We start from the raw sequence: 25,073 nt of genomic DNA, 5'->3' as shown, positions 1-25,073 counted from the left end.
TTGATAATTGCTTTGGGTATTTGGGGTCTTTCATAGTTCTATGTGAATTTTAGGGTTTTTTCTGTGAAAAATGTCATTGGAATTTTGATAGGGATTACATTGAATATATAGTTGGCTTTGGTAGTATAGACATTTTAACAATGTTAATCCTTCCAGTCCATGAATACAAAATATGTTTATACTTATTAATGTCTTCTACAGTTTATTTCATCAAACTCTTATAGTTTTCAGTGTACACATTTTTTATCTTCATGCTTACAGTAGTCTCATTATTTTTTATGCTATTGTAAATGAAATTGTTTCATTTTTTCACATATTTTGTTGTTAATGTGTAATAACACAACTAATTTCTGTATGTTGATTTTTTTATCCTGCAACTTTATGACATTTGTTTATAATTCTAACTTTTTTTGATAGAATTTTTAGGATTTTCTATAAATAAGGCCATATCTGCCAATGAAGACAATTTTATTTGCCTTTCTATTTTGGATGTTTTTTTCTTTTTCTTGCCTCATGCTCTGGGTAGGATTTCTGCCACTATTTTGAATAGGAGTCATGTGACCCTTAGGTTTCCTTTAGAGGAAAAGCTTTCAACCTTTCACCATTGCATGTGTTAGCTGTGAGTTTTTCACATATGGCCTTTGTTATATTGAGACAAATTTCTTCTATACCCATTTTGTTGAGTTTTTATTATGAAAGAATGTTGTATTTTTTCATATGCTTTTTTTGCATCTATTGAGATCATATGATTTTTATCTTTCATTCCATTAATGCGATATGTCACATTTAGTGATTTGCACATGTCGAACCATCCTTGCATATCACGACTTGATGATGGTATATGATCCTTCTAATGTGCTGTTGGGCTTGATTTGCTAGTATTTTATTGTTGGTTTTTGCATCTATATTCATTAGACATAATGTTCTGTAGTTTGTTTTTTCTTGTAGTATCTTTGACTATGGTATGAGGGAAGTGCTGGCCTCGTAAAATGAATTTGGAGTGGTTTTCACTTTAATATTTTGAAAGAGTTTGAAAAGGATCAAGGTCAATTCTTTAATGTTTGGTAGAATTGACCCATGTAGCCATCTATTCCTTACTTTTCTTTGCTGGGAGGTTTTTAATTATTGACTTAATCTTCTTACTCACTATTGGTCTATCCAGATATCCTATTTCTTCGTGATTCAGTCTTGATAGGTTGTATGTTTTTAGGAGTTTATCTTTTTTCTAGGCTATCTAACTTGTTGGTATATAATTGTTCATAGTAGTCTCTTGTGATCCTTTTTATTTTTGTGGTATCAGTTGTAATGTCTTCTCTTTCATTATAAGTATTTTTAAATTGTGAAAAAAGGAACAGGATCCTGTAGAAATTTTAAAACTGAAATGGGAGTAAGTTGCTTTTCTTGTTGGCATAGAAAATATATATTTATCTCTCAACTTCCTGAAAAACTTTTAGATTCAAAAAAAAGTTTACATACTCAAATTAAATACATATATGAGTGTATATCTTGCTATGTGAAATTATCACAAGTGTAATTGGGTGATTATTGGGTAATTTGGGGCTTACTTACTTTCTCTCTAGAATGTAAGCTTTGGGAAAACAGGATCCGCCAATAGTACAGGACCATATCCATTTAAGATATCCTTTTGTCTCTTGTACTGAGTTCAGTCCCCAAATCATATTAGATATTCTAAATGTGTTTGTTGGCTCAATAATGAATGAGTGACACAACGTTTAGAAATACAAGATAACTATGTAAAAAAATATGTAATATTGGAATATGTCATTAACATCAGGATACCTATACTGATGCTGGTGTTCAAAAAGCATTTAGCACCTTGCTCTGTAGAGATTTGGAATTATGTTGGCTTCTGCTTCCTGAAGATATCCATCCCACTGGGTATTATTTTCTCAACATCATTTTATTTAGGCTACTCAATCCATCACTGTAGCATCATTACCTATACTGGAAGTTCTGATAGAAAAGAAATTCCTTTGGAGAGGGAGAAACAGAGGCTACAATGAAAGTTATGTACTAAATCAATACTGATTAATTGATTTTTGACAATATTTTGTGTTTTATACTGAAGTTTACTTTCTAGCTATTGCTAACTTCAGATATAACTATATCATTGTAATGTTAGTAGATTTCAAATCAATGAAAGAAGACTTATTCTTTCTTTCTTCATTCAACCAATAAATATTTTGAAACACCTACTCGGTCAGGCATTATGCTCAACATGGGAAATTCAAGGATAAATATGTCACAGTATCTTTTTTTTTTTTTTTATGAGATCACAGTCTAGTAGAAGAGACAGAGAGATAAAGAAATAATAGAGTGCTATGAATACAGGAATAGAGATATTTATGGTAGAGTGCACAAAAGTAATAAGTAATCAGTTCCATTTAGGAAGTTCAAGAAATACTTCAAACCCGAAATGACACTGGCTGAGTCTTAACAAACAAGCTGGAATTTTAGTTAGGCAAAAAAGAATGGATATTTTCAGCATGAAAACTTCAGGCTCAGGCAGTGCTATGATATATGTCATGTTAGGAGAATTACAACTAGTTCAGTAGGGCTGAACTAAGATGTAAGGTAGCACCAGAAACTAAGGCTGCTTATATAGGTAGGGCAACTCTTGAAAGTTACAGGATATCATTATTTGAAATTTAATTTTATTATAGTTTCAAAAGCAGAATATGCTTTGATAGCTACTTATAACACAATTAAATTATCATAATTACAAAAGAATTAAATAAACTTTTTTAAAGTCTCTGTTATTCAACTTTTGCATTTAGAAAATGTTTTCTTAGATGTCAAAAAGAGCCTTTATTTGTATAAGATAAATAAGATCATTAAAATTTAATGGGATTATTTATTCAATTATCTATAATATTTTAAACTGTTCTTTTGGTTAGACACTCTTAAATATGTTCAATAAATGAAGGAAATTGAGCTATATCCTAGAAAACAAATAGTAGGTATTAATCTACGTAGTAGCTTGTCTCTTAGACAAAGAATTTAGAGTTTGACTGCTCTTCTTAAGGAAAAGCAATAACTAGTGGATTTAAATCTCACAATTTTTGGTCTTGAAAACCAACATCTTTGGATCTTTGTCAGAACAGGCATACTAGAAATATAATTTAAGCATCTTTAGTCATGATCTTTAATTTAGAAAGTGCAACTAAATACCTGACTATGAGATCACAGTCTAGTAGAAGAGACCGAAAGATAAAACAATAATACAATGCTATGAATTCAGGAATAGAGATATTATGATAGAGTGCACAAAAATACTCAAGGAAAGTCTGATTAGAACTGAAAAGAGATTGGAAGATGAATGAGATAAGTCTGTTCCAATCAAGTTTAACTTTATTATATAAAATGTGTTTTGTCCCCTATATTTGTGATTATTTATCCAACTATGTCACAGCTAGTCATCACAGAATGCTAATATTTTCTAAATTAGTTATCTGAATTGAACCCGACAATGTAGGAAGGAACTCACCATTGCTAATGAATGAGCATAAGAACAAATGATGTATCAGATGTATCTTGTTTGCAGTTATTTTAAATAGTAAGACTAATAACTCTCTTAAAGGTCTAGAGGCTACTCCCAGGGAATGGCATTTAATTTGTTGGCTTTGAATTCACATGATCTCGAGTAAATATTTACAAAATGATGCTTTGCATTCAAACCGATCCCCAGATATTTCATAAGAATTATTCGATATCTGTTAACTCAAGAGAAAAACAAATAAAAAATTAGGCACCATATTTAGATAATCAAGGGCAATGTGAACTGTATTTTTTAAAAACCAGAAGGTAGAATATCATCAGAAAATGATAAGATAATCACCAAATTTTTTAAACATTGTGTTGAGGGACCTTAACTAAAACATCAAAACATTTGCTGAATGTTTCCTTTTAATTGGAACAAAATTCTAAAAAACTTTCTGGATTAAAGTCAATATAATTAAAAAATACCCAATCTCTACAGTATTACACAAATCTTGTAAAGTTATATGAAAACATTATTATAACTTAACAGAAGTTAAAATATCTTCTCTTTGGAGAAATTAAATAAATGCTTTACTAAATATTTACCTTAGTATTTCAATAATATTTCAGTTATATGTGCTGTTTTTAAAGAAAGTGAATAAATTTAAATTAAAATAGTAACTATGAATAAAAATTAAGTATAGAGAAGTAGATGAGAAAAAGAGGGTTACAGAGTATGGAAATAGAAGGGCAAGTAGGACAGAGAGACAGATAGAAGAGAGAAAAGGAAAAATGATACATTTAGTGGACAGTAGTGAAATCAGTGCCATAGGTTGCTTAATGTTCCTTTAATTAATTTAAAAAGATTTTGGAATATTCTTATTTTCAAATCTGTTGTTTAATAAGAAAATTAAATGTAAGAGAATGGGGGATGTTGAACAAGGAAATTTTAAATAAGCTTTACAGAATTAAAATAACTAATAACTTCTGCTCTAATTTTAAGGACAAATTTATTAAGCTAGCTACGGTAGCATTTTTTGGCTACTTTGTTAACAACAGATTGAAAAGCAGTTACAGTGCATTCTGTAGACCAAATGCTGCTAGAGCAGCTGTGGTTTTGGTACAGGTTCCAGCATTGCAAACTCACAGGCTGTCTGATCATTCAGTGCCCACTTGAGTATATTATTTCAAGAAACTCCAGAGAATATACTCAAGTATAGTGGCTATTTGTAAATCATCTTATTTGTGGATAGGGCACCTTAATTTCTGTCCAGTTTCAAAATGATAATCTTTCCTTATAAGAGAAACATCTATTTTGTGGTAATGCAAGAATCTGTTCACTTGTGAAATCAGGTTGTATTAATTAGACATAAACATTTTAAAGAACTTCCTTAAATATTCAGAAGCCACCAAAATTACTAGTCAAGATGTGCGAACACAATAGCCTCTATAGGAGAAAATTGTATTTTTAATGAATATAAAGAATAATTAAAAGAAAAAAAATTTAATCTAAGTTTTCATTCGAAGGAAAAGTAAAATGCTTAAGCATTTGGGTACTAGGGAAAATATTGTGTGTGTGTGTGTGTGTGTGTGTGTGTGTGTGTGTGTGTGTGTGTGTTAAACAAGGTAGTTCTATTAACTTTTCTCCATTGAGAGGGCATCCATTTCAATTGTATTTTTTGGTATTTTATTTGTAACAGTCTCTAAGATAAAAGTTCTGCCCATAAGGAAGGAATAGCATAGGGAAGGAATCATAGTGAGCAAATAAGTCTCATAATCACACTTCAACAACAGATTCAGAAGATATTAAGATTTGCTATGAAAAGGACAAATTTAATTTTTTAAACTAAGAAAGTAGACTCTTTCTATATTCCTAAAAAAATATTTTCAGTAATAAACATTTCAGGAAACATGGCAGGTGTCCTTCTGTCTTAGGAAATTTGCCTGAGATTCCTTCCAGCGAGTATTTTCCCCATCTTGTACTGACTCATGAGGTTTTCAGGGAAATAAAAGCAACAGTCCCCCCCTCCAATAATCTGATGGCCTAGTTACAGATATGCTTTGATTTCTATTTACTTAAAAAGTAAATGCTAATAAATAAGCTAATCTTTACCTATATTGCTCTTTTCCTCCATTAACTTAAAATCATGAAATTTTAACTTTGGAATGCCAGACTATGATATGCCAGATAAATCTGATATTTCTTCTTCCCAATGTATTCTTCACATGCATTGGTCTCATTAATACTTCTAGAGGTCCATTTTGATCATTTCATATTGTTTTCCTATTGCCTTTTAAAGAAAAAGCAAAAATTCATTTTCCCCCATATTTTTCCATTTCCATGTTGCTTCCCAAATATAAGAACAACCTAGTTGTTTATTCATCAGATATTTATTTATTGAGTACCTACTAAATGCTAGCTTGGGTACAATGCTATAAATCTGCATAAGATCTAGCCCTAAAAACCTTCAGACTTAATTGGAAGTAAGGACATGCAAACAAATGATTGCAAAATTACATGTAAACACCTTTAGGTGTTATTTATGTAAATCAGTATTTCTCCAATAATTGTTGGTTATAATTGTTTTGACTTCTTGTTAAAAATCTAGCTGCCAAGACCCCACCCCAGAAGGTCAAGTTAGTTTTTCTGAGATTCAGTCAAGCATTTGCACTTTCTTCAGCTTCCCAAAATTACTCTCACAATGACTAAAATGTAAGGACATCTTGTGTAATTTAGGTGACTCAAATAAAGTAGTGATAAATCTCTTAGGGGTTACTGGTGGTGGAGCCAGTAAAGTCTCCACAAAGGACAACTAGAAGTCCTTTTGGCATATAAGAAAGTCTAGATACGGAAAGAGCTTGGTAGTTTGAAGGAACTTCCTGGAATGTAGGTGGACTCAAGAGCATTTATTCTGGAATCAGATTTAGGTTTAATCAGTTTTGGATTTTTGAAAGGCCCTTTTATTTTGTATAGAGGATAATGCATTGCAAGAAGAGAATAGGCCCAAGGAAAGGAGTTGGGAAGCTCACTGAGGAATTCTGAAGGTGGTTATTGTGGTCACGTAAATGAAATGTCAACAGATTCAGGAGATAACAGGTGAAGATGAAAAGATTTATGGCCTGTTAGATGTTGGAGATTGGAGAGAGAGGAGAATAGAAGATGGTTCTTAGGTTTCTGGTCTTCCGTTTTGGTTTTTAAATTATATCACTTTTTTTTTTTTTTTTAATATATGATCATAGACTTATTTTATTCCACTGGAGAGCTGACCTTTCATTTCTTTAGACATTTTCTTTGATTTTAGATCTTAGATAGTGAATTAAATAAATCAAAATCAACATAAGCTCTTTCCTTTTTCTGTAAAGTGGGATCTAGAAACCAAAGTGTTTTCTATTTTAACTAATGATAATGCCAGTTAGGTTTTATATGCTTTCAAGAGTGAAACTTGGGGAGCATTTGAAATCTTGCTCCCTGGCACATGTCATCAGTTGGCTCAAATAAACTGACAAAAATACAAAAAAAAAAAAAAGGGAGTGAAACTTGTATAGCAGGTGCATATGGTGCTACTTGCAAAGTAAGAAAAATGACAAATGGATACATTTATTATGTGCATATATTTTTAATATTTATAGTCATGCTACTCAAACTGTGCTCTCTTGAGGTTATAGTTGTTCCACAAATACAGTGATTCAGGGCAATTTTTCTAAATTACAGACACATAAAGTAAATTAATAAATATAAATTTGGAAATTTACTTCAATTTTTCCTGAAACTTTGATGTTTTCTACTAACTTTATACTAACAGAGTCAAACAAATTATCTAATATATAAATATGTAGACAATAGTAACATAAAGATTAAGAAAAAAAGTCAATTTTCCTTTCTGATAATAACAAAAGAGATTGAATGTTAATAGAAAAAAGGCAGGCAAGAATGGAAGAAGACATATTTTCCTAGTAAACTTGGGAGACACAAGGATAAAAAGCAAATATACCAGAGTTTAGAGGATACATTTTTCTCTACTCAATAAAGAGAAGCTGAAACATTAGTTAAGATAGTCTGATTAATATATTTGCTATTTTCTGACATGAGTTATCAAAAGTTGACAAGAAGCTGCATCTTTAGGTTGGGAATGTGTGCCGGTTTAGTAGTCACGTGAACAGATGTAGCTGTTCTGAGTTAATATATTTTTTCCAACATTTTTCTTATGTAAATATAAAATGTTTCCCACCCCTGATCTACAAGAGCACTGGAAGGTGAGAATCAGCTTTTAAATTGACAATTTATATTGTTTTGTTTTGTATTGTTTTTAAACACATATGATTTTGGTTGTAATTTTATGTCTTACATAAATATATTTGTTGTAGGGAAAATGTCCCTAGTGCATGGACTTCCATTAAATATATCAATTGTTAGCAGGCTTTCACAAAGAGAAGTTGTAATTTCTAGTTGCTCTGCTTCTTGAATTCTGGTAGAGCCTCATCATTAACAGTTTTGGAATGACTGTTTGATTGTAATATGCATATGTGATTTCCTTGACATTTGCAAAAATTTTTTGAGGCATACATTTGTCCTAGGTTGGAAAATCCTAGAACAGTATCTATAAATCAATGAACAGTTCTGAGGTTCAAACTTATAAAACATACATGTTTTAAAATGGGAAACAACATGCAGTAATGGTGTTTGCAAATTTAGGGGTACGCAAAGATCTCAGGACATAATCTCTGAGGAAATCAAAGGCACATGTTATCCTAATGAATACATTTTTCTCTCCTCTCACACCTGAAAGCAGTTGTGATATCTGCCACTCGTAATTCTGCTGTACATACTGGGAAATCTCAGGTGGTTTAAGAAACCACTTTTTATCCCATGCAATAGTTGGAGGACTTATCTAAATACTCGAAAGCATAAAAATAGTTATAAAATAGTAAGCTCCCTGAAATGTACCATTTAACTTATAAATAACAAAAGATTCAATTCAGCACAATAGTTATTTTACTATTTTCCATCCTTGAGCATTACACTTAAAAGATAATGCATTATGTCTTAATGAGTTTCTAATCACTAAAAATGGTTTCCCCCTTGAGATAATTAGGTAATTGATTATTTGAGGAAAATAGTGATTTTAAGATTAATTATATTTTTCTTAAACTATTTTTCTTGTTCTAACTAGTTTATACACATCATCTTATAAAATACTAATTGTAGACACACCTCCCACTGAAATTAAATTATTAATATTTGTCATTTCTAATTTCAATTGCCATTAACTTGGAATATTTTACATACAAATAAATGTAATTTATCCTTATAAACACAGTTTACTCCTTAACCCTATAAGGCCATTACAGTTTTATTATAGTTTGTTTCTTCTTTTATTTTTATCAAAGTTTATTTCCTGATCATCTCATTGACTTTTCACCTCTCTATGCTGTTAACTTAGAGATGGTTTCAGCCTAAGTTTCTGAATTCTGGAAAAATTGTGTTTTTATATTCTTAAACTTTCTCTAGTTTTATCCTGATGTAATAACACTGCTCCTGGTCTCCTGGGTTTTCTCACAGTAAAGCCAATAACATTTTAGCTATACACAGAAGCTTTTCATTTTGAGTCAATCACAGTACTCAACATATTTAAGTTCTTGGCACTATTTTATATAAATCTTTATTTTTTAAAAATATTCCTAGAGTGTTTATGTGAAACCTATTAATATTAAACATACAAGAACATACTCTCATGACAACAGAAAAAGTACCCTTTATTTAGAGTGCAAAATGACAACCTTACTTTCATGTTTAAAATATTATGTTAATTAACATTTGTTGAGAACCTACTCTGTTCCTGGCACTATTCTAAATATTATACATGTATTGTTCTTTAAGCATCACAATATCCTTACAAAGTTGGTATTTCGCACCTCATTTATAAGTGAGGGAACTGAGTCATAGAAATCATCTTACACTTTACAAAATAAAGTAAGAAACTAGATCAGCCAGGATGCACACAGAGGTTATGTCCTTAATAACTCTGAATTTTCTTGCTAGTACCTGCAGAAGAAAAATTATAACTCCCTGCATTAGCTCAGATTAATAAGACTGTTCAAAACTTATATCCTGCCCATGCTTTCAGCTTCATTTTTTGCTGTCTTTCCTAAAATACTACATTGTGTTTTCAGGAAAAACACTCTTCCTCTTTTCTGTTAAAGAAGGAAAAATTTACTTAAAACTTTATTCATTTATCATGACATTTTGTCTGCCAGGACATCACACCCACTTACCCTTTATTATCATAAATTGGTAAAATATATCATTTGTTAGTACTCACATAGGTTATTCCCTATGAAATGATTATTTAAACAAAGGATAGCCTTAATTTATTGTGAGTGTTCTACTATACTGTAACCATCTGTTAAACTAACCCCGTCTCTTGCTCAAAAAAGGGTTCTTTAGAGAATGGTTGTTCACACTGCTAATTGATGTTAGCATTTCCATTATCTAACATGATACAGAGTATACAATAGGTGCTTGGTAATTGCTTATTTAATGAACGAATGGTACCTACGTGTCACACTTCATTTAACATTTTATCATTTAATTTAACATTCTGCAGGCTACAATTTCATAAGTAGTATCTATTATTGAATATTCAATTAGTCCCAGTAATGTTAAATTAAATGTTAATTAAGGTAATCATAGGTAAAGTCAGAAAAAATTAAGGATCAAGGTAAATATGAATGAAGCCTATACTATAACTTGTTCCTAAACCACTGCTGCTGCCCATCAGTGATCATTAAATGTTAGAATTATTCCATCTAAAAAAACTTATCCACATGTATTCATTCAGGTTACATATTACATAATAGGTATTTCACATATATTTGTTTAGTAGATTGATTAATTAGTTCCAAGGTATATTTATCAGAAAAAAAGTCTACATTCTTACTTTTGCTGTTTTCTTTAAGTTCTCAGACTAGTAGACCAACTCATATTGAATTCACATTTTGATTATCAACTTCTACATGATTCTCAAACTGTTATTATGATAAATGTAGAATGACAAATTATAACTTTAGTATATTAAAAAATCCTCAAATATAGCATTAACATAGAAATAATAGTTCTTTTGTTTCTATTATTTAGAGAAAAATTTAAATTAAAGACATGTAATATATTTAAAATAACAAGATCTTCACTCACACTAAATACAACCTTTAGTGAAAAGGCATATGATTCAATTAACTGTTCCTTTTTCACATGGATGCAAATCTAATATTTCTGGTCCTTTAGGTCTTCATTTTCTATAAATTTACACATGGGTTGTCATGTAAAATTCATGAAGAAAACTCCTTCATTTGAAACAATGTTACTGGAAGTCTTAGCAGTAATTAAGCTTTCTTCTCCAACCTGTGTTCCTCTCTCAGTGCATTAAGACTCCTTAAAATCATTGTGAAATACTAGGAAGTAACATGTATATAAGTACATAATTAGAATTAATCGATATAAATGATATGATTAACAACATTTTATACTCCAGATTGAATGACTTGTGAACAGAATTGGAAATAATATTTGGTTATAAATAAATGTTACAAATATGAACTGAGGTTTTAATGTTTTCAGCCAGGGTAACTACCTACAGTAATTTGGCAGCAGACATACTCTGTAGTTTTTGATATGGATTTGTCCTTGGATTTATTTCTGTTCATTTTTGACTACAACGGCAGATTAATTGATCCAATTCCCATTAAAAAAAAAATTCACCCAGAGAGCATCTTTGATTGCTTAGGACATAATTTTACACAATTTACACTCAGGAAGCAGAAAATGACCCAATATTTTGATTGCCTTGGGTAAATTAAACAGGAGAAAATCCTTTGCAACATTTTCACAAAAATTATTTTTCCTTGTTGATTCCTACACATATCCTATTGGTTTTGTCACTTACAAAGAAGTGAAAAATAATTCTTAAAGAAGACATTTAAAAATAACTATTAAATCATTCAGATTTACTTGTGTAAAAAAAGTGACTGTAAAGTAGGAACTGCAAGATTTTAAAATGTTTCTGTTTTATTTTCTTTAGTGCACATAAGATAATCGGCTGCAGAAAAAATGAGGGAGGCCGTTAACATGTTACTTCTCTCGCTTATTTGATTACCTTACCACCTTACTTTCTTCCCTGAAATATTCATATTTAACAGATTAGCTGGTCCAACTCAATTTCTCCTAGAAAAATAGAAGAGGATATGTTCTTATACTCTTAAATTCTCTGCTAGTACTAAGTCACCCAATAGTTAAGTGATTTTATTATTTACAAAAATTCATGTTTATCATAAAAATTTTGGAAATGCAGAAAAAATAAGAAAAGATACACAAATCACCAACAATTTCATAATCAAGAATAACTACTGTTAATATTTAGCATATTCCTTTTGCTCATTTTTCTCTGTGATTATATATATATATATATGAATTTTAGACTTACAAAATTGCTATTATGTAATTTATGAGAGTTTTGTATCACATTTTTAAGTTAACCTTTCATAAATATTTTGCTATGACCTCATACATTATGTAACAACGTTGCTTAAAAATTAGACTCTCAGTATCTTGGCATCACTAAACCATAGTTTTATTTATCCTCCCAGAGGAGGAAATGGTCACTTCTGGTTATTAATAGTTTTCTGTGTATATGACCATGAATGGAAAAATTGGTAGAAATAAAAGAGAAATGAATGTGTACAAAATTTGGCCTTCTCAGTGAGAATGACTGCGAGAATGACCTTAATGGCGATGAAAAATGAATGCACTGCTTAGTACTCCCAAGAAACTCAGATTGTACCAAAGAGATCTGAAGTCATAGTGACAAGACATATATATTTATAACATAGCTCACTTTTTTTTTTTTTGTATTCAGTAATTCCTGAAAAGAGCTCTGTGAAATCAGAAGAATGTAATATGTAAGAAGCAATAATGGTTAAATGAGATTAAAACAAATGTAAGACAATTTCTGTCTCTTCTTGGATCTCAAGATATAGTTGGGGAAGAGAGAATTTAACCCTTAAAATTTTAAAAGTAGGTCACAGTTTAATGGTACCTTATCTTTCCTAGGTCCATAAATTCAAGATTACAAAAAAAAAAAACCCACACTCAAGAAATATGACGCATGATATATTTTTAGAGACCTAGCTAATTAAGTGGGCACTGAAGTTCCAGTCCAGAGACTCCCTAATCTCTTTCATGATTGCCTCAAAGCATTTCTAAATGACCAGTTTGCTCTCTTCACTGCTTTACTTTCTGATCGAATCATAACTCTATCAAGTTAACTGCTGTTGTTATTTTCATATCCTTAAATATCACCTAATTTGGCATGATTTTTAGCTACTCTGACCATTTATTGTATTATCAGAGAAAGTATCTTCCATTTGCAGAGATAGAAATTTATATTATTTAAAGAAGTAATTAAGATATGAATTCACTTTCTTTTTTATACTTTTTTTCATCCAAAAAACCAATCTTTATTGAGTGCTTCCTTAAGATGTGCTCTGAGCTGCTCTGATGGTGCTTCCATTCTCAAAGAGGAGACAAATATCGAATAACTAATTACATGATTATTTATTAATTATTACTTTATGTTAAGTGTCACAAAGGAAATGTAGATAGAGGTTGACGCTATGAGAGTATCTATCAGAGAGAAATAACATGGTGAAGGAACGAAAGAATATATGAGGCATTGTCATACTTTAGGATTTATTTTAATGTTTTCTATGAAATGAACATATAATTATTTTGGAGTGGTGACTATCTTTCATTCAGTGAAATATGCATTAGATTAGCTTTAAAATGTGAATTAAAATTTAAAAATAAACATTGGCTTTATTGAAGATAACAAGTTTTTAATAATGTAATAAATTTACATTTAAAAAAATGTTTGGCCAAAACAAACAAAACTAATTTTGTATGCTTCTGTTCTTTTATGTTGAAAAATAAATTCTTAATATAAAAATAACGGAAGTGTTTTGAATATATCATTATCTCCCTCTCAGACATATCCAATTTCAAGTGTTACATAATACTTTCCAGGTCTCAGTAAGATACATGTTTTTCTCCTTTTTTGATTATAGTATATTTGGAGATCAAATCTTACTTATAATTACATTTTTTAAATTTTACATGTAGTAAATACATTGAAATATATCTCATAAGTTAAGTATTCCATTCTGTAGGAAGAAGGAAGGAACCAGGTGATATCGATGAAATAACTATTCTTTTAGTCATTTTACTAAGAATGTTTTACAAATATAATTCATTTTATTCTTACCATGACTTTTAAAATTATTTTTATTTAGGGTTTTATTAAGAATTTTTATTTTTGTTTTATAATAGAAGACATTTAGGCTCGGAGTTAAAAAAGAATTTAAGTATAATTACTCAGCTATTTAATGGTTAGTTCCATGAAAATTCAAAGAAATAGTTTTATGGGGAAGTTCCAAAGCATATTGCTCTTAACATTACAGTTAAATCTTGTTCACAGACCATTCTTAATGCCTCAGTGTAAAACTAGTTTTAATGACCCAGATATTCAATTTTGGTAATTTAATATGCATAATTTGAGCACTTACCATTTGAAAGTTACTTACGTTATTACTAAATGTTCTTAGCAATTGGTTTGGATTCCTGCCCTGAGCCACAAACTCCTAGCAGTGGAATTAAAATTGGAGACAGATACATGGTTGGTGATGTGGTATCTTTTCAGTGTGATCAAGGCTATTCTCTTCAGGTAAATCTATTTTAAAACCGATGTTATGGTGCTTTCAGAATATTTTAACACACCAATGATTTTAAACCACAACTTGTAAAACAATTTTGATCTTGGGCTTCATAGTTTAACCTGTTGTCAAAAGATATTTAATTTGTCAGTAAAACATATGCATGAGAGAAATTGCTAAAATGAACTAAATTTGTTTTGTTTGCAAGTAATCAAAAATGATTTTTGAATCAAAATTAATTCTTCACGTTTTTCTCTGTTCACATAGGATGTGACAACTGATCTTCTGAATCTTTAGAATTGAAAATAAAAATGAAGTGCTACTTAAAGCATTAAATGAAACTTCCATTATAATAAACTTCCCAAATTAATGAGTCAACTACAAATATATTTTGCTAAAAAATGTATTTGCAATGTATATTCTGACTTTTTTGTATTTATATTGATCCTCTATTAGTTTTTTTGGAGGGTCTCAAAATTATGGTCTTGTAAAAATTTTTCTAGAAGATATACTTGTTAAGAAATTAAAAAATATTGAGGTACAAACTATTTCATATGTTAAGTAAATAAATTTCTTAGAGGAAGCAAAATTAAAAATGAATAATTTATAGTATCTACAGTTATATTATAAATTATTAGTCTCAGAAGTATAATTGGATCTTTCTGGATTCTATATTAAAATTTTAAATTTAATATACCTTAATTGATTTGTTTTAATATTTTTAAGAAAGAATTTTATAATTATTCTTTAACTTATCTCACCTTGAATATTACAATAATTTGTTACAAACCATTATGTATATGGCCATTTCACTTGTGAAATCATTGCACTGTTGCATTATCTTAATAGAATATGTTTTGATAGAAAAATTTTGAAACCATAATTCTAATGTGATATGGAGTCTTAATTTTTCTACCAGAACCTTGCTATATTTTACATTTTATCACAAGTACATATAATTACCTTTTTTATTCTAAATAATACTAAAATTTTTAGTAAAAGTTAAAAAAATGTAAAATGACAATATATATTTAAGCCGTTTCCATAATAAACGTTCACTATGCTATGTTTAACTTTTTTAAAATGTGTACTGAAGCACATCGTCTTGTTTATATAGGGTCATTCTCACATCACATGTATGCCTGGACCTGTAAGAAGATGGAATTACCCAATCCCAATTTGTTTGGGTAAGTTAAAGAACTATATATCATTTAAAAACTTTTAAAGTTACATTCTGTGTATGATGTTCAAAAATATAGTTTGCCTTTTGTCAGGTTTTATGGAAATGATACTTTGAGATAAATGTTTCACATCTTTTTAATTTAAATGTTTTACAGATTTTTACCCCAATTCAATATTAATGGATGACTTAAAACTATAGACACTGAGAAAAGGTATTATGTTTTTTGATCTCCCAGAAAGTTTTCTTAGTATGATAGGATAGAAATAGCCATGGGTCAGGAAAATAGTAAATATATTGTTGCTTACTACTGAGCCAGAATTGATAAGGAAACTGGAGTCCACCAAAAGGAGCATGATACTCCATGAGATGTCTGCCATGATGACAGGAAATCAAGATATGGAATATATCAAAAGGGTATTTGAGTCTTTGAAAGTAAGAACCCAAACTTTTGCCATAACTTAATGCTGCTTCCAGTTATTTCCATCTACCCTTTAATTTTTTTTTCTTTTCCTCATTTCTGGTATCTGTAACTATTAATATACTGGGATCTAGATTTTGGAAGTATGTGGGGTATTATCACTATCATTAAAATGTTAATTTATCATTTAGAGTGGCAGCAATAAAATAAATAATATAGAGTAATTTAATGTTTAATTGTACCATTGATTACATGATGGAATTTCAGAAATATGAGACTGGTCTTGACTGAAGTTGTTGGGAAACATAGTCAGCCCATAAAATTTACAGAGTTTTGGATGACAAGTATAATTAAGATAAATGGATGAAGAACAAGCCCTTTCTGAGTAGGAAGAAGAGAAAAAGCAAAAGAATTGGTATGATTTGTATGACCTACCTCTGTACAATGACCAAACCTGTATTATATTAGTTTGCTTGGGCTGCCATAAATGAATACCACAAACCAGATGGCTCAAACAATGGAAATTAATATTCTCAGCGTTCTAGAAGCTAGAAGTTCAAGATCAAGGTGCTGGCAGAGTTGTTTTCATCTGAGAGTCTCTTTCTTTGGCTTGTAGGATGGCTGTTTTCTCCCCACATCTTCACATGGTCTCTTCTCTGTGAGCAAGCCCTCTTTGTGTCTCTCCTCTTCTTGTAAAGACGCTAGTACTCTTACATTAGGCCTCAACCTTTATGACCGCATTTAACTTTAAATACCTCCTTTAAGGCCCTGTCTCCAAATAGAGTCAAATAGGGAGTTAGGGCTTTAACGTATGAATATTAGGGGGGACACAATTTAGTCCGTAACACCTATGTACCATGTGTACAATTCTTGTTGGAGAATACTGGAAAATAATGTTTAAAAGTAGGGATCAGTTTCAGTGGCAAAATATATTGACAGAATTTAGACTTTAGATTGGATGATATTTTTTAAAGGACATTTTTTAAGTATGATAAATAATTAATGAATGCATATAATGCTAGTTATAAAATTATATATACACACATACAATGCCTACTGTAAAAATTTATATATACAGATAATGCCAATTATATGTATTATGTGTGTGTATAGGTGTGTGTATCCAATTGAATATAAAAATTGGGGCATATAAATGAGTACAAAGAACAAAATAAATAGTGTGTATATTCTGCTGATGTGAGAACAGAGAGTTTAAGTCTTTTGTTCATTACTATTTTTTCAAAGCCTAGAAAAGTTCTCATCTTAAATAGGCATCTTATAAATATTGTTTAACAAATAAAATAAAATAAAGTTTTATGTTTTGTTTTCTTTTTTCACATTAACTTAGAAGAATATCCAATACCATAATGTGTTTTTTTAAAAATCAGATGTTTAAAATGACTTCATGGCAAATAACATAGTCCTATTTGTATAGTCATTCCCTTTTTGTTAGTCTTTAGTGTTTTGTCTTTTAAATACACATTTATGTCTTTTTCACATGGCTTCATGCATACCTCTAATTGTTTACTTAGGATTTTACCTAAGTAGATTAATTGTATTATTGCATATAACTGTTTAAAAGCTTTGATAGATATTGCCAAATTGCTTTCAGAAAAATTGTATTATTTTAACTACCACCAAGTAGACCACTTCAAAATAGCAACTAAACTACAGACCATCATCATTGAGAATCGCCTGAAGTCTAGCTGAAGAGAATCCTATAACTGAGGACATATGGAAGAAGCCACTTTGAGACTGGTAGGAGGGCGGGGGTCGGGGAACTTGGAAGGCCTGGTCCCACACACTTGTGTGGAAGGTAAAAATCGGAAGGGCTATCTTGACTGTGGAGTTCCCCCCTGAAGAGCAAGGTGTCCCAACCCCACACCAGGCTCCCGAGGCCAGAGTTTCAGCGCCAGGAATGGAAGTCCCTATAACTTCTGGCTGTGAAAACCAGGGGAGATTGTGGCTGAGTTAGATGGAGAGTAGCTGAATTCCCAGGCATTCCTCTTAAAGGGCTCCTATATAGACTTACTTACTGACAGACTCACACACTCTGAGCATACATACAGAATTATTTTTAAAAACATAAACATACTATTGTCACTATTTATCATGGTAATGATTTTTCTTTAATAAAATCCAAGTCAATAGAAAAAAAATACCACCCAGTATCACATGATAATTTTCATTTTGCTCTATTAGTAGCAACAATTATTACTCTTTTTAGATAAAGTATTGCATTTTGATTAAATCAGCACCCTTCATCATACATTATTAATGAAGGAAGTACTAGATAGAATAATATTTGAATAAAGTTAAGCAAGAAAGTTTAAATTTTATTACATTGGATCAATTAGGTATGAAACTACATGGAATACTTAACAAATTTTTGATGTCCAATATATCTATATTCAAATTTCAGCTACAATACCATAGCTTTGTACTCTAAGTATATTATTCTTTGAACTTTTGTTTGCTCACCTGTTAAATGGGATAATAATGTCTACATCACAAGCCTATTGTAAGAATTAAATAAGAGAATGTATTTAACATATTTGGCACTAAATCTGAAATGCTCAAGACATTCAGAACAGTAGCTATTACAGTGAAAAAATATGCAGTAACTTAAGAGTCCAACTGTGAGGGATAGACTTAAGAACATGGAAACGAACATTACAATGGAATATTTATGGACATAGACAAAGTTTATAATATATAGTTAAGTATAAAAAGCTTAAAAGAATTCACGGAATGATTCCATTCTCATTATAAACATATGCATTAAATGTACATACATATATACATTAAATACTTACATATATACATACATATTTTTTCTTCAGAGAAAAAGAGAATATAAACAAGTGATCTGTGGACTTATAGGGCATTTTTATTTCTACTTGTTTTGTGTTTTATAAATTTTAGACAATAAATTGTACTATCTTTGAACAATAATATTGTACTATTTTTGATAGACAAAGTATTTGAATTGACTTGATGGCTATATTATAAAGAGAAACTGAAAGCAGAAGGCTGATTCAAAGAATGTCTTAAAACTAGTCATCAGGTAACAAGGTTATGGCATTGTGAACTGGAAAATAATCTGCCAGATATTTTGATGGAAGAAAGGAAAAGTCACTTGAGATGTTTAGATATTATAGACAAATTAGAAGGAAGAATCAAAGATTATTTTATCTTGGAGGACCATGCTGTGGTTGTGCCCTTAACAAAAAGTGTAATGGGGCACCAAAGTCCACCATGAAGCCACCGGTAAACATACAGAATTGTCATTAAAGGGTTAGGAGTATGTGAGATTGCAGAAGCACTAAGAAAATATACATGAATGCAGAGCTAACAGCAGATGCACTTTTTTGATTATTCTTCGTATGTCTTTCATTGTTTGCCATTCTTTTTATTTCTCCTTCGTTATTTGTTTACTCTTTATTCTCTTGCCTTTTTTCTCCTCTGATTTTGGGATTTACACTCTAGAAAGGTGGACAATGCAGAAGACAGGGTTTGCATATCCTACCTAAAGAGATGGAAAGTAGCAAAATTAGAGGGACAATGAGCAACTCAAAGACTTGAGATTGTGAAGGCAAGAAAGCAAAGAGTAGTCTATGTGTTCATTAGTCCAAGTTCAGAATAAGGCAAAACAAATCTACAATTAGTCTTGCCAGAAACTTTAAAACTATTTTTGATTTTCAAAAATATTTTAACAATTTACTAATTATCAGATTGTGTGATGAATATATGTGGAAAGTCAAGTTTTGCAAAAAGGTGTTGGTGAATATTAACGATATATATGATATATATGTATATACATTGAAAATTGCTCTAGTTTAAGGATAGATGAACTGAGATTTCAGAAGGCTGGAATAGTATATAGGTGTATCTTTAGATCTCAGTGGTAATCACATCTGAGAAAAAGATTTATATGCAGGCTACAAGATTATTTATATCTTCCTAGTAAAATCTACCTTGTACATAATTTATTCAGTTCACATAGTTAAATATAGCAACTATGTGATATCAATAAACTTATTATTGATATCATATAAGACAATGATAAAAATTTCTACTGAATTTACCTTTATGATATATAACCTGAAGTTTGAGTATCTATCTTTTGCTATTCTTAACAAAAAAATAAATAAATAGAATTGCAGGTAAGTGTTTTATATAGGTAACTTTCAAACCTAATGTGCAATCATGAAATTTAACTCTTCAACCCACAACTAACTGATGTGCTTTTTAGTCCTTCTGAAATGATAAAAATATTAATTTAAAAGAATTAGTTTCCGAAATGCAATTGCTCTTTTACTACATGTTAAATAATTATCTTTAATCATGTAAAAATTAAAACTTGGATAATTATCTGTTCTTATAATTTTTGCTTAGTTTATCAGTAGTAAATCAGCGTACTAAGAATTGCTAAAAAAGCACATTGATAAATTATGCCAAAATTATCAAACTTGGGTTTATCTTTTAACATGTTTTGTACTTCCTATTCTTTGTCTAGATTCTTTTAGGGTAAAGTGAAACCATATCCCATGTTCAGTATGTGAATTCCTCAGATATTACCAAGAGCTACTAATATTTTTCTTAAAATTATTTAGCCTTCTCACAAAAAGCGTAAAAAGAGGATTGTGAAAATGGTTCCCTCTTGAACATGGTACTTAGAGTGGATGTTGCTGGCTTAATTTTATTCTAAATTATATCATCTTTGGAATGAATCAAAACATCACTGGAAGTTCTTAAGGATGAGAAATAAATTGCCAGCTGTGGAAAAGGACATGTACTCCTTGTTTTATTGTATTCACTGCCCATGAGCTCCTCCTTACTGTGCTAGAATTGATTTGACTTGCATTTTGTGCTGAGAAAGGAAATATATTGTCTCTTTATGCTGTTTTCATAAATGAGTTGTCAATTGATTATATTTGATTACTAGTGTGTGGTGAATGAGAGCTGACAATATTAAAATTTATATCAAACAATTTTAATTTAGAGACTTGATTAAAATGAAATTATTTCAATCTGTTATTAATATGGTAAAGTATTCCACTAGTCTGGCTTATGTGGGGCCTCTGTTATCTTGCAGCTCAGTGTGGTGGTGCTATGTCAGATTTCAGTGGTGTGATCCTCAGCCCTGGGTTTCCTGGAAACTACCCCAGCAGTTTAGATTGCACATGGACAATAAAGCTGCCCATAGGTTTTGGTATGTATATTTAAAACACATAAAGAGTTTTTGATGTCATTAAATCCATCTTTAAAAAGAAATATCAATGTGTAATATAAAATATTCGCAGATTACACTTTAGTCTGGTTTACATACAGTTACGTAAATTGAAGAGTGAAATTTGGATCATTGTTTCTTAAACCAAATACATTTCACCTGGAATACTTGGACAATTGAAACAATATGGGCATTTTCTAATTTCATAGGATAGGTAGATAGATATATGGTAGATTAGAGAGAGAGAGAGAGACAGAGAGAGATAACTTCATATTTTCCAGTCAATATGTGTGGATATATCCTGAGTTAGATTTGTGTGGCAATGATATATTCAAGATGATTTTCACAAAGAATTGTTTTTGTAACTTTTTTCTTATTATTTATACCAAGTAGCATATAGATAAATTATTTTCCGGTAATCTATTTAATTCATCCAATATTCATTGTAAATAATAAGATTTTGCATTTGAAAAGTAGTACAAATTTTCTAATATTAGGTTTAAATACCCATGTAAATGTAGTACCTTTCTAACTCTAATAATATAATTCCTAGGGTTTTGGATATATTGCAATATACATATATTGCATTTAATAAATTCTTTCTCACTCGTATATCACAAATGTATTTTCTTGCAGCTTCTTCATATCACATCAGTCTGTAAATGCATAAATAGAAGTGCTAGATTGAGGATACACTTGTTTATTAAGTCACAGAAAGAAGACCAGGATGAGTCTATACAAAACTGCCTAGTTTTGTATAGAAAAGATCATTGTACAATGTGATAAATGCCACTTGTGATGAATGTATATAGTGGGATGACATCATACACATGTGCTCCTTGAAACACAAACCTGGTGGATTTAGAGCAATTAAGAAGTTCTCTTCTATCTTATTGAGGACTGAATTTAAGTGCCTGATTACCCAAAAGCATCTACAGCCTCAAAATACAAATTCATATTTAAAAGTTTTATATAAATTCACAGAAACTCATGGTTTCGACAATTCTTTACTGAGTACATATTATACTTCAGATACTGTGTTAAGTGCTTGGATAAAAGGCATAGTAAGTGAAACAAACTTTTTATGTTTTCTCCGATAAGTTAAAGTCACAATGAGGAGACAGATAGTCACATATACTATTAAAGTATAACAAAGACTATAGGCTTGTATTTAGTGTGACTCTCCAGCCTAGTCTAGGAAAGGTAGGAAAGTCTTGTCTAAGGACGTGATGCCTGAACTGTGACTTTAAAGACAAGAGCTGAACAGAGGGTCGGTCCATGGGGAATGGGAAGGAAATTCTTGGTAAACAGAGTGACACATGGAAAGATGCAGATTAGAAAGCCGAAGAAATTCAACAAGCCTGAACACTATGTGACAACTGGTCTGAGGTCTGGGGGGAATAGGAAGCCACTGACAGAAAGATGCATAGGGGTTTTCTAATTAGGATTATTCTGTGTACAATATGGAAACATCATTAGTTTGAAGTAGTCAAACTCTGTCCACTGATTGAAAGAGAATACTGACAAATATGAATAACAGATTTGAACCAGTATGGCTATACTTATATGTCTTTTACTAGTCACTTAAGAGGGCTCATCCCATGTTTCTCATGGAACTAAGTGAATTATTTTAAAATACATTAATAAATATATTTTCAATAGTTCCATTATATCATATTCAACTTACCTGAGGCTGATGACTCCTTGCTTTTAAATACCAAGTTCATTAAGAATTAAAAAGAAAACGTGTCTATTTTAGACATGAAAACATCTGAGACTTTTTCTGATCCTATTACATTTGATTAAATAACCCCACTGTTATCTTTGAGTTTTGGTTCAATCAAATATTAGAGAATGCAGTCAGCATTAATGTAATGGCTGTGTGTAGAGTCAGAGGGAAGATAATCAGGGGGGTCATTTCATAAATTATATAAATGTCTAAGCAATGTACTGTACACTTGAAACTAATAATAAAATAAAATTTAAAAAATACAATACACAAAAGTACCCTTTAAAACATTTTTAAAATATTAGTTCTAATGTATTTGAACAAATACTTTATAATTTTTTAAAAGAAAATCGAATACAGATCAACAGTTATAGAAATATTTTCTCATTTTTATGAAACAATTATTGATAGGATAATTTGTGAAAAGGGGACCTAAGGAAAATTTTTAGAAAAAAATATGCACATCTTGGGGCCTCACATATTAAGGTAGCATGTTCAAAGTTCTAAGAAGTTTTCTAATTGTACACGAACATGTTTAATATTTTAAACCATGTTTTCAATATTTCCCATAATTATTTGTTCTTGGAACTCTTTTTCTGTGTAAAAAAAGAATTTCCATGTAACTCTTTTTCAAGTGACAAAATGTGACTTTACTTGAGAACCACAATATAGTTATTAGAAGCAGGGGCTCAAAAGCCAATGTATCTGAGTTTGAATTTCAGCTTTTAAGTTGTATAAACTTAGCATATTTGTTTAGCTTCTCTGTGCCTCAGTTTTCTCATCCTCATGAGTACCTGTGAGCATTAAATAAATTAGCACATATAAACACTTAAAACAGCACCTAGCAAAAAGAATAATAAATGTCAGATTTTATTATTAACTATTAGAGAATAATAGTAAGAAAAAACATTGAATTCACTAAAATTGAATATTAATTGAATTGGGCACATATATCTTAATGAGGCTTTTATTTTTTTTCCATCCTAAAGAGATTTTACTCTCTTATCTTTTAGTTTTGTTTCTAAAGATATTGAGACTATTTTAAAATATGACAGCATATAACAATGATCACTAGGTTTTATTAAAGCTATTATATAAAATTTAGCATTACCTTCTGAAAAGTTAAGTACTAAAAGAACACACTGATAAATTATATGCCTCTGAATGATACTTCAGAGAAGCTAATTTATCCTCTATAGATGAATGACTAATTTCTAATGCAAATGTGGAATTCGATTATATTAATGTATAAAAACTTTGCAATTATATTTTGGCCTCAAATTGGCATTTTACAAAATACGGATTACTGAGTGGCTTTTTACCTTTAAAAAGTGATTTATATCATTTTAAATAATATTAAAAAACAAGAAAGTCAATTTCTTGGTTAGTTTTGCTATGGTGACCTTGTAGTAAAATGAAAGAGATTTTCCCATGTGACAAATAGTGAGCATTTGAGAGCAGTCATGTTACTTTGACCTATAGCAAACCCATGGCACAGATGTAGAGAATAGGCCTTTCAAATGGAAACATATCTAAGTACAGTAATGTGAGTGTGTATATTTGTGCATTATCTGCATTTAATATGGTAAAAAAATAAAGTAGTATTAATGTTTGCTTTTCTTCTTTAGGTGTACATCTCCAGTTTGTAAATTTTTCAACAGAAACCATACATGATTATTTGGAAGTAAGAAGTGGATCCTCAGAAACTAGTACTGTTATTGGCCGACTTAGTGGTCCTCAAATACCATCTTCCTTATTTAGCACAACCCATGAAACCAGCCTATATTTTCACAGTGACTATTCACAAAACAAACAAGGGTTCCACATTGTATACCAAGGTGAGATGGATAATAAAAAATGAAAATTTATTTTACCCAAAATCAGCTACTAACAATTTAACTAACGATAAATATTTTCTATATTCTCTTTTACTAAAACAAACCTAAACCAAAGCAAGCTTCTACTAACAAGATTTTGTTATTGAAATTTTCTGTCAACTATGTAGGGGGATGATGTCTTTCTGAGACCTTAGAAAATCCTAATCATGAAAAAAGGATTGAATTAATACTGAATGAAATTAAGCAAGTTAAGGCAAGGCAGTTAAGCAACGCAAGCTATCAAAGACTTTGATTTTATGTAAAAATTCATATTTTGAAAAGATATTTTGTAGTACTTATCTACTATATGTAAAATTATTTTATTTTACTTTATAATAGAATAATATAATGTTCCTCAATTCCATTCTATG

General features: G+C 30.3%; 1 protein-coding gene across 1 annotated transcript in view; it reads left to right on the top strand.

Moving 5' to 3' along the window:
- Positions 1-25,073, top strand: part of CSMD3 (CUB and Sushi multiple domains 3) — a 1,080,109-nt gene that overhangs the window by 942,397 nt on the left and 112,639 nt on the right. The window contains 4 exon segments of the mRNA XM_011360386.2: positions 14,155-14,273; positions 15,380-15,449; positions 20,962-21,078; positions 24,454-24,663. Of these exon segments, the coding sequence (XP_011358688.1) occupies positions 14,155-14,273; positions 15,380-15,449; positions 20,962-21,078; positions 24,454-24,663 (516 nt within the window).

The sequence above is a fragment of the Pteropus vampyrus genome, unplaced genomic scaffold (assembly GCF_000151845.1).
Source record: "Pteropus vampyrus isolate Shadow unplaced genomic scaffold, Pvam_2.0 Scaffold54, whole genome shotgun sequence".
Taxonomy (NCBI): domain Eukaryota; kingdom Metazoa; phylum Chordata; class Mammalia; order Chiroptera; family Pteropodidae; genus Pteropus; species Pteropus vampyrus.
This window is presented reverse-complemented; position numbering and strand designations above follow the sequence as displayed.